The 12,152-nt window shown below is 40.0% G+C and overlaps 1 protein-coding gene across 3 annotated transcripts in view; it reads right to left on the reverse strand.

Moving 5' to 3' along the window:
* The window catches only part of NPY (neuropeptide Y), a 115,383-nt gene that overhangs the window by 26,419 nt on the left and 76,812 nt on the right, over positions 1-12,152 (reverse strand). For 2 of the 3 annotated variants that reach the window (XM_066584837.1, XM_066584839.1), the window contains exon 2: positions 3,718-3,905. In XM_066584837.1, the coding sequence (XP_066440934.1) occupies positions 3,718-3,905 (188 nt within the window). Of the gene's footprint in view, positions 1-3,717; positions 3,906-4,420; positions 4,502-12,152 lie in introns of those variants that run through there. The other variant, XM_066584838.1, reaches the window with a different exon arrangement.

Below are 12,152 nucleotides of genomic sequence, written 5' to 3' on the forward strand. Positions count from 1 at the left end.
TAATTATTATACACTTTTCCTTCTATGATTATTATGTTGGATCTGAATTTATACCTCAGTGACAGAAATTCTAGCTTCTGCTCTGATAAAGAAATACTGCAATGTAGCAATAGAGATACCTTTAAAAATTCCATAAAACTAATCTCAAATTGCCTATTTGCGATGTATGTACTCTGCATAGTAAAGACTATCGTGTAGTTCATATATGGAGCAGTGGTGATCAAATCCCCAATATATAGTCTGGTAATAAGTGGTGTAACAATGGAGTGAGAGTATGTGAAACTATTCCTAGCTCCCAGTAACTTACATGAATGGTTGTGATATAAAAAAAGGTAAAAAGAGTAAAGAAAGTGTAAAGCAAAAATATCCAAAGCTTATACACATTCCTACCATGGAGCTCCTTCTTTCTCATTCGATGTTTCTGCATTATGCCTATTCACTACATATCACATTTATTAGCACACATTGCACTGTTCAGAGAAACCTTGATATTGTATGTTACCTTTTTGTTTTGCGCTTTCTTCATCCCTTTTTCTAGCTTGGTGCTACCAGTAAATGATTAGACTATAGCTTCCCTACTTTAATCGGTAAGTGCCTGTTTTATCATTTCACCGTACTGTTTTATTCTTCAGTTTGTCTGCTAGCTGGCGTTATAGCAAAAGCTCTGCTACCTTTCAAATAATATGAAAGCAATACAATAAAGTAAATGTTTGTTTCCAGTGCATATTGTTCTACGGTAATATGAAGAAAGCGGATACCGATGGTTGTATCCATAGGCTGCTCTTTCATCCAAAGTAGTTGAGATGACTGTGATGCTAAGGATGTAAGCGGAGTATGTAAATGAATACTAAAAATGCCAGTAAAGAACTTGACATGTCTATTGTTAAATATCTTCCATGACTGCCAGACTATAAGAAGCATACGCTCAGTGCCAGCCGTCAAATTGTAATGAGTTTGGATGTATTCATCTAATTATTCATGCATGTACAGACGTAGAAGGGTTGAATTTGTGATGGAATAGTTATATAAAGGGATTTCCTAGATGTTTGACTTTAAGAAATTGTATTTACATAGGTTTCTACCCCCTTTGAAGAACGGACTTGGCTTCTTGAGTATGGAGCTTCACTACTTTACTCCCTTGCTATGGCTTTTGAGTTTGCTTTTTCCTAATCCTTTGGGTGTTAAATGCCCTTGAGTGCTATCATCATCTATTGGATGCTCTGTCAACCTCCTTCTCTTTCGAATGGGATGCTTGGAAATATGAAGAAAGCTTAGTTTAAAATTGGGGCTGATTTCTTTACATGTCTCAGTGCTCTCAGGCACTTCTGAATTTCCAGAATGTGCCATTTCCTTCTGTATTTTTTAATCAACTCATCGCAGTGTTTCGCTAGCGGTGTGTCACAATGCATAAATCTCCATTGCCTCGCTTCATCACTTTACACTAATCATTTCAGAATCCTCAGAAAAATCGCAAAAAACTAGTTTAATCAGATGAAGTCTATTGAGCGCCCAATCACCAAATCAGAACAATTATATAAGTGCAGACTGGCAGATAGGAAATGACTACATCCCCCACCTCTTATGGCTTATACAGTATTTTCATTGAACTTCTATACTAAATAACATATATCCAGCCATCTCTTACCATATATGCCATTTACTAACATCTTATATATACTCTTTATTATCCTATCTCTTGTCATATGTTCACCTAACGCTTATAATATGTAGCGTATAGTCACCCAATTAATTAACCCGACTCTGGTAATTTATACCGCAGTTCCACCTAACTTTTGAAATATGTAATATATATGTAATGATATTCACTCACCTCTTATGATATATACTATTTGTACAGTACACCTAACCTTTATAAAATGTACTCTATATTCACTTGTTGTAGCATAGTTTATATAGTATACAGAATATCTACCCAGCTCTTATAATGTCTACTATATATCCACCAAAGTTGTATATTGTATATCCATCCACCTCTTAAATCATGTATTCAGCCAATTTTTATAGTATATACTTTATATCTATCCAGCTCTTATATACCATGTAACCATTCAAGTCTTATGCACTGTAAAGCCATATATTATACAATATATCCAGCCACTCCCAATAGTTTATACCCACCTCTTATAGCATATACCGACCTAACTCTTCTAGTGTATGCACATTATATTTACCCAACGCTTTATATATATATATATATATATATATATATATACACACATATATAGATAGGTATATATATATATATATATATATTGTTTATGCTAGATATTTAACTTGTACTTATAGTATAAACTGTATATCTTTTCACCTCCTACAGAATATTCTCTATTCCCACCTACCTCTTTTCAAAAATAGCATATATCCACCTAACCCTAACAGTATATACTGTATATTCACCCATGTATTATAGTATTCACCTAACTATAGAATATACTGTATATCTATCCAGTGCTTATAATATATATCAGACCTAAGCCCAGTTGTTATATACTGTATTATATTTATCTCATATTGTATACTCATCCACCTCATATAGTATATTCTATGTGTTCATCTCTTACAGCTAATATTCTATATTCACCAACCTCTTATAGGTTATACTGCACAGTATTTCTATCAACTTCTGATAGCATATAACAAATATTCACCTCCCTTTATAATTTATACTACTTATCCAACAGCCTTTTATAATACGTACCATATATCTACTCACATCTTATCTTTTAGACTGTATATTTCCCCACCTCTTATCAGATATACTATATGTTCACTTTTAGTATAAACTGTATATGCATCCACCTTAAGAGGTATATATTTATATACAAAGCAGATCCTCAAATTTTGCCCGGAAGACTAAAAATATATGTTCCATTGAGAATGAATGATTTCTGTGTTAGTTCTGATTTTGCTGTTCCCTGAACAGTGAGTTTATAGCAGCGAATGGTGCCCCATGGCTAAAAGTGAAGAGTAGATGTTATACTACCCACATAAGCTGGATTTAGAGCTGCGCTATTTGTGCTTCATGATAGCTCTCGGAATTAAGATAATGTTACCAAATGAAAATCTTACTTCTTCCCCAATTTACATATTGAACGCCGATGTCCATGGAATCCCAGGAAACCTATTGCATTACTCCAAATCAATGCCTAACCGCCGAGTGTCAAATGACAAATTCAGTTCTGCTATGCACTTACTTTGAGTTATATAAGTCTGTAGTGTGTGGAAGTTTATCATGGCAAGAAAAGGGTTTCCTTTTAGTAGAATATAAACTGTAAAATTAAATTCAAAGTGTTTTTATTCTTTTCGATGTTTTCATTAACCTGACTAATTTCAACTAAGAAGCTATTTAAATTCCATCTTACTATATATTATTATCATTACTACTCTATCTTTTATACACTATTGTCATTACTACTATTTTTAATCATTTAATAATCCCTTAATTTTAAAGTATATATGTAGCAGAGCTGAGATTGCCATTTAGCAGAACTCTTTTTGATATTACAATATATAATCTATGGCTTAACAAATGAATGCTGGCAATCAAAGAACACAAATGCCCCAAAGAGCTGAAGAACAAATTCAGCTCTGCTACATCTTTGGTACTCTATAAAGACATCACATATCTTATGTACTTATTTAATTCAGTGCACACTATTCCCCAAGATCTGAAATAAAAATGAAGGAACACCTTACCTTTGCCTTGTTATAAGGTTTATATAATGCCTCAGTGCTGAGTAGTATTTGGCCATGTCCTCTGCTGGTGCATCCTCTCCAGGGTTGTCTGGTTTTGAAGGGTAAGCCTCTGCAAATGTCCCCAAGCAGATCAGCAAGGATAGACCTATAGTCAGCACGGACATCCACAACCTCATGCTTCCCTGCATCTGAAAAAGTACCAAGAATTCAGAACTGCAACAAGTGACAATCACATAACACAATGTAATAATGCATAAAGACACATGTTCTCAAACTTTTGTTACATTACCCTGTTCACAGATGTAGCAGTGCTGACTTGGCTAATTAAGCTTTCAGTGCTTCAACTGTGAGTTAAGGTAGTAAAGTAGGTTTCATTGCGTTCCTATATAAAACACATCATGTCAAACTCAGTTCTGCACTCAGTAAGTAGTTGCTATAAGTAGTCTAAAAGGAATGTATTCAAGTAAAATATGTTGCTGTTAGTTGTTATCTATTGAAGTGTGCAAGTAAAACAACCTGTACCTGTATCAGCTTAGCCATTCTATGCTACAGATTTGTAATATTTCAGTACATTTCAGTCATTTCTAGCTACAAATACATTAATTATAGGCAGAATATAAGTAAAGTGATGCCATCAAACTCACAAAGAGAAAAGTCAGACAGTAAGGGTTCAGCACCGAGGATAGCTCCGCTGAGTACTTACATTGTCTGTGGAATGTGTCTTCTCTCAGATCTATCTTCTTCCCTTGCCTGACAGTCTTCTTATGTATCTCTTCTATGTAATTAGACTTTGTTCTCCCTGATCCCCAGCTTGAGTCGGCTCTCTGCCATACTGTGGCTTTTATAGTCTCTCTTCTACAGGAGGGGCTTGGGGGGTAATAGTGGATGACTAAAAAAATCTACTTTCTCCTCCTACCTCTGAGCAGCATGCACGTCACTAATAGGTGAGACCTTGCAGACATGGGTCACGAAAAAAGGGAGGGCAATTATCCCTTTTATTGTTTGACTTGTCAAAATGAGTTATGACTGAAGATTGGAAGTATTTAATACAATATCCAGAATGCAGCTCCCCAGTGACGTCCCCTTACATACCTCTGAGCGTCACCCCACCATGGTTATATATACATTTTAATTTTATTTTTAAGGCTACGTTTCTGTGCAATGGGGAGATGTTCTAAGAGTTCACCCCCTCCTGTTACTGATCATTAGCATATCGTGCAGCTGCAGCAGTTGAAAACCTATTACTATTGCAAATCTTAACTTATACACATAGACTATGACGAGTCTCTGACTCATCAGACTTTAAATGGGAGATTCGGACTTGGAAAATGATTAATTTTGAACTTTGTGTTGAAAAAAGGGATAGAAATGTCTGAACCGTTTATAGATTGGAAGTAGAAAGTATTTATTTATAGGGAGCTAGGCTGGAGGGTGACATAGAAGCTGGATCCTACACAAGGAGCAGATACTTGGTAAATTTCTAAATGTAAATGTTGTAGGTGAGGAACATTCCTTTCTATTTTATATCTTATGGAATCCATCACTAAATCAGGTGCAGAAGCTGCTCAAGAAGCTGAATGAAACCTTTGTGGTCCTAACCCATTGCATTGAGTTCAGAAATGTATCTATTTGCATGTGTGTTGGAAGGCGACCGGGGAATATGTACTTCTATGGAGAATTTGGGGCCAATGAATAAAAGTGCAGCTCCATAGTTGTAAAAATGTCTACTATAGTTTAGATACATTCAATGTTGTACATGATGACTACTCCTGCAACTGCAACCGGGCACCTGGAGAGACAGGTTGCCATTCAAGGTGGAATTGTCCTTAATTTAATAGGTATTGAGAATATGCACAATAATATGGTTTCTAGAGATGCGCAAACTTTTGAATGAGTTCAAACCAAATCTTCACCAATGATAATCCCATCTCCTGTGGCTCGGCAATTAGTATCGTTGCCTTGCAGTACTTGAGTCTTAGACCTCCTGCACACGGGCAGATACTTGCTGCGGAATCCACAATGGGCGTCTGCACCGCAGATCCGCAGCAAATACCGCCCATAGCATGCTATGGGAAATCGATTCTTCCTTCACACTTGCGGAAACCAATTGTGGTTCCCGCAAGTAAAAGAGAGATTGCAGCATGCTACATTTTTGTGCAGATTCCACACGGACGGCTTCCATTGAAGTCAATGGAAACCATCCGATCCGTAGCCCCTCCGCAAATGACATTGCAGAAAGGTCATGGAATCCGCGTCATCACTAGGCGATGATGCAGGAAAGGCAGGAGTTTTAAAAAAAGATCTGTACTGCGCATGTTCGATGGTGAGCCGTGCGGACCATCCGCAGTACAGATGAAAATAAAAGTAACCAGGTATATGCGGACGCCGCTGCTCTCAGGGCTGGATTCCGCTGCAGGATTTCATATGCAGAATCCGTCTCTGCCGTGTGCAGGAGGGTCTAAAGGTCAAATCTGACAACATCTGCATGGAGCTTGTATGTTCTCCCTCTATTTCATAATAATTACCTTTATTTAACTCCTTACAGATGTGGCCATTGGTCCTATTTGAACACAGGACCCCAGCACTGCAAGGCAACAGTGCTAACCACTGTGTCACCAGGCTTCTTCTTCCTCCTTCTCCTCAATAAATGTATGCCCTATATAAACTATTATGAAGAAGAAACCCACCTTCTACTCCCTTTTAGCAAAGTTCAACCTGAAACAGGGTTCCATTGGTTCGGTTCACTCAACACTAGAAGATTGAAAAAGGGCAAATGTTGTCCCTATCTTCAAAAAAGAGAAGAAGATGGACCCAGGAAACTACAGGCATGTGAGCCTGACTTCTATACTGAGAAAGATTTTTGAACAAATTATTAAACAGCATGTATGCAAGTACTTGGATGAACATGGAGTAATTAACCAGAGCCAGCATGGGTTTGTAACAAACAAGTCATGCCAGACTAATATAATTTCCTTCTATGTCAGAATCACCAACTGGGTTGATCAGGAAAAAGCGGTGGATATAGTATATCTTGACTTTAGTAAAGCTTTTGACAAAGTATCTTATACTATACTTATTGAAAAAATGACCAAATATGGGATTGACAAGGCAACTATTAGGTGGATTCACAACTGTCTGAGTGATCGTACTCAAAGAGTAGTCATAAATGGCTGCACATTCAAGTGGAAGAATGTGTCAAGTGGGGTACCACAAGGCTCTGTCCTAGGCCTAGTGTTGTTCAACATTTTTGTAAATGAGGAGGGAATTCATGGGAAACTGTTCAAATTTGCTGACGACACAAAGCTAGGAGAGATAGCTAACACTAGGTAAAAGAAAGAGTATTCAAAAAGATCTAGAAAAGCTTGCACAGGGGGCAGTGACTAACAGAATTGTATTTAACAAGGAGAAATGAAAAGTCCTTCATCTGGGCAAGAAAAATGAAGAAAGTACAAACAGAATGGGAGGAATTGAGCTAAGCAGCAGCACATGTGAAAAAGACTTGGTTATACTAATAAATCATAGACTGAACATGAGTCAACAATGCGATGCAGCAGCCAAAAAGGGAAACACAATTCTGGGATGTATTAAGAGAAGCATAGAGTCTAGATCACGTGAGGTCATTATCCCCCTCTACTCTTCCTTAGTCAGGCCTCATCTGGAATACTGTGTGCAGTTCTGGGCACCCCACTTTAAAAAAGACATAGACAAACTTGAGCAAGTTCAGAGAAGGGTTACCAAGATGTTGAACGGCCTGCAAATCATGTCCTATGAAGAAAGGTTACAGGATCTTGCAAAAGAAAGGCTGAGAGGAGACCTAATAGCTGTCTACAAATATCTGAAGGGCTGTCACAGTGCAGCGGGATCAGCCCTATTCTCATTTGTACAAGGAAAGACTAAAAGCAATGGGATAAAACTGAAAGGGAGGAGACACAAATTAGATGTTAGAAAAAACTTTCTGACAGTGAAGGTGATAAATGAGTGGAACAGGTTACCATGGGAGGTGGTGAGTTCTCCTTCAACAAAGGCTGGACAAATATCTGTCTGGGATGATTTAGTGAATCCTGCACTGAGCAGGAGGTTGGACCCGATGACCCAGGAGGTCCCTTCCAACTCTACCATTCCAGGATTCTATAAACTAGTCTCTTGCAAATGAGGAAATGAAAAATGTACTCAAGTCCTAAAAATGGGATGGGGGCACTAGAACATTTTTGTCTTAGGTCAGTGTTATAATTATACCATTTGTACTAGTACACACAAGCGGCATGCCATTAACCCTTTGCAATCCAATTTTGGATTCAGGGTTTCCTTGGGGGGTATCTTTTTCTGCCATTTCACAATGGCGCCATCTGCTGGCTGTAGCCAGTACTGCGGTATGGGACATGCTGGAAAGGCCCCCCGACAACAGAACGGCCAGTAATATACAGTAAGAATACCCTACCGGACGTCTTAAGACATCGGAGTTGTACAGCCTTCAATCAGAATGTCTTCAGGCGTCAGACAGTGGATTGGAAAGGGTTAATGTACACTACATTATGCTTTACATGACTGATTTCATTAACTGTTAAATGCTATGGTTATACTATGTCCTTGCTGCAGATTTTCTATCAACAGGAAGAAGAGTCAATTTAAAAGTTGAATTTATGATAAATATAGATGCATTTATGACAGGAAGAGTACAAGTATGATATGTGAAATGCTGAAAAGTGGATGGGTTGTAATTGCTATAATATCCTGAGCGAGTGGATGCAGAAAGGTTATATTACCCTGTTGTGAGCAGAAGCAAGGTTTCCAAGTTAAGATTGTGTCAATCTGCTTTGTATATTTTCATTATTATATTTATATGAGAACTAATATTTATATGAAACATCACTACAATCGTGTCCATTAGTTAGATTTAAGTCTTCATAAAGATCAGCTCTTCACTAAATAAAACTTGCCACTGGTTTATGTATACTACCCTCTTGGGTCTCTCTGACCTCCATAAACACAGCAAACTTTGCAAGAAAGGAATAAGTGCAACTGTAATTTACTTTCAAACAATATGTCCTAGGGATGTGTCAACATTTTTGATTGGTGAGAGGCTGGGTGCTACTTTATTTTAGCAATCAGTGGGGGTTACAGCACCTGGACTCCCATTCATGTCACCGGCACCTCAAAAACATTTCCAGATTTTCTTCTTTTCTCCCTGTGGAGACATTAAAAACTCTTATTGTTGCTCTTATGCTATGTCAGCTTGATTACTGCAACTTGTTACTGATTGGTCTTCCCCGCACTCAACTCTCCCCTTTCCAATCCATCCTGAATGTGGCAGCTAGGCTTATCTTTTTGTCCTTCTGCTACTCTGATGCCTTCACCCTGTTCCAGTCAATACGCTGGTTATCCGTCAAATACAGAACACAGTTCAAACACAGCACTCTCATCCATAAAGCTCTTCACAGTGCTGCACCACTCTATATCATCTCGCTCATCTCTGTCTACCACTCTACACCTGCTCTCTGCTCTACTAATGACCTTAAACTAACTTTAATGCAACTCCCCCACATCTCGTCTCCAAGATTTCTCCAGAGAGACAACAGTTCTTTTGGAATGCACTTCACCAAAGGGACAAAAGGTTTCAATAATGACTTATGAAAAACCCTATGAACCTTCCAAGTGGCTCGCAAATCAAGTTCATAAGCAAGCGGGTTTACCACACGGGTGATGACAAAGGGACCCAGGTAACGCGGTGCCAGTTTCAAAGACGGAACCTTCAATTTGAGATTTCTAGAAGACAAATATACCTTCTGTCCCATCCTGTAAGGCTCAGATACTGACAGACTCCTCCCACTACGCAACTGCATACGAGTCCCCATTGCTTCCAGGTTCTTCCATACTTCTTTCCATACCCCCTGCAGCACATCTCTGGTGACATCCGCCGCAGGACTGACAGACGGAGTAGAAATAGCTGTAAGGAAGCGAGGATGCTGACCATATACGCAAAGGAATGGAGATACCCCAGTGGAAGAACAAGTACGGTTGTTTAGTGCAAACTCTGCCAACAGCAGCATGCCACGAAATATGCCATTTTTGAGAAACAGTCTACAACAACTAGGATAGTGGTGAACTTCTGAGACTCAGGTAGATCGGTGATAAAATCTACCGATAAATGCGACCATGGATGAGAAGGCACCGGTAACGGTCTCAGAGGCCCCTCTGGATGCCGCCGACGACTTTTACAGCGTGCACAGACAGAGCATCCCTTAACAAAGTCGCGGATCTCCCGAGACATGCCTGGCCACCAGTAGTGTCTAGTACAAAGATCCAGAGTCCCCTGAACCCCCGGATGGCCTGCGAGAACAGATGAATGAGACTCTTCAATGACTCTAAGACGCAAGGTCTCTGGTGCAAACCATCTGCCCTCCGGCACCCCGAGGGAGCGTCCTGCTGACAATTTTGCAGATGAGGAACGAGATCAGATTCTACAGCTGCCACCACTACCCCAGGTGCCAGGATATTCTCAGGAGCCACTGTCTCACTTTCCAGATAACCAAAACTCTGTGAGAGGGCGTCTGCCTCACGTTCTTCTCCCCTGGAATATATGTAACGACGAGGTTAAACCTGGTGAAAAACAACGCCCACCTGGCCTGACGAGCCGTGAGTCTCTTAGCATTGGTGAGATATACCAAGTTTTTATGATCAGTATACACGGTAAGAGGATGCCTTGCCCTCTCAAGATGGTGACGCCACTCTTCTAGAGACCACTTAATCACCAATAACTCACGATTACCCACGTTGTAGTTACGTTCCGCCGAACTGAACTTCCACGAGAAGAATGCACATGGACTATACCCAGATCTCCCACTGACTTCCTGAGACAATACAGCCTCAGACGCATCGACCTCAATGAAGAACGATTGCCGTGCGTCAGGCTGTACTAGCAGCAGTAAACGCCCTTTTGAGACGACTAAAAGCCTCTAGGGTCTCTGGCAACCATCTTACCAAGTTGGCACCCTTCTTGGTAAGATCTGTCAGGGGTTGAGCAATAACAGAATAATTCTTAATGAATTTACAGTAAAAATTTGCGAAACCTAAAACTGCTGGAGAGCTTTCAGGTTATCTGGTCTGACCCATTGGGAGATTGCTGCCACTTTATCAGGCTCCATTTGAATCTCTGTGGGTGAAATCACATAACCAAGGAAAGACACTTGTTTAGTACCAAAAATGCATTTCTCCAACTTGACAAAACGTTGGTACTCACGCAAACAGGTCAGAACCAGCCTCAGGTGCTGCACATGTGAATCCCAGTCTGGGGAGTACAACAGAATGTCATCGAGATTTATGACCAAAAATACCCCCAGGAAGCCGTGGAAGACCATGTTCATAAATCCCTGGAACACCGCTGGGGCATTACAAAGTCCAAAGGGCATGACTAGACAATCAAAATGTCCAAACGAGGTGTTGAACGACATCTTCCACTCATCTCCCTTTTGGATGCAAATTAAATTGTAAGCCCCCCTTAAGTCCAATTTGGAAAACCAGTGGGCCCCTACCACCTGATTCAATAAATCAGGAATCAGGGGCAAAGAACACTGGTTTTTCACTGTAATTTTATTTAAAGCCTGATAATCCACACAAGGCCTTAATGTCCCATCCTTCTTCTCTACAAAGAAGAGACCTGCCCCGGCAGGGAACCTGGACGGCCTGATATGTCTTTTGGCCAGAGACTCTGAGATATAAGACTTAAGGGCTTCATGCTCACGCCCAGACAAATTGAAAATGGATCCCTTAGGGTTGGGACTGTCGGGGATAAAATCATGACCACAGTCCCACTCCCTATGGGGAGGCAAAGTCTCAGACAGTTTCTTGGAAAATACGTCATGAATATCAGACAAATACTCAGGAATAAGTATGGTATCTGCTGAACACACGGATATAGTAGCTAAGTGACTATGACAGGACAACCCCCAATGTGTCAATTCCCGAGTGGAACAATCAAATCGGGGATTGTGCAGTGCCAACCAGGGCATACCAAGCACTACATTAACAGACATCCTTTCCATTACCAAGAACAACAGATTCTCAGAAATGAGAACACCCACAGTGAACTGTAAAATGGGAGTCCTCCATTGTACAACACCTGCCGACAGAGGGGTAGAATCAATACTAGTGAAGCGAATGGGAATCTTTAACGCCAAGCATTCAGTCATCAGAGGTCTGACAAAACTTAAACTAATCAAATTGGTGGCAGCACCCGAATCAATAAAAGCTTCACCAGACCAAGTGAAATTCCAGAAGCCAATCTGACAAGGCACCAACAAATTAGGGAGTGCCTGTGATCCTAGGCGATCCTCACAAAAATTGCCTAGGATCTGAACTTTTCCGCTGGTTTGGGCTGATGTTGTAGATGCTTCTGAGGACAGGTCGCTTGACGATGTCCAGCTTTCCCACAATAGATG

Source organism: Eleutherodactylus coqui, chromosome 12, assembly GCF_035609145.1.
Source record: "Eleutherodactylus coqui strain aEleCoq1 chromosome 12, aEleCoq1.hap1, whole genome shotgun sequence".
NCBI lineage: Eukaryota > Metazoa > Chordata > Amphibia > Anura > Eleutherodactylidae > Eleutherodactylus > Eleutherodactylus coqui.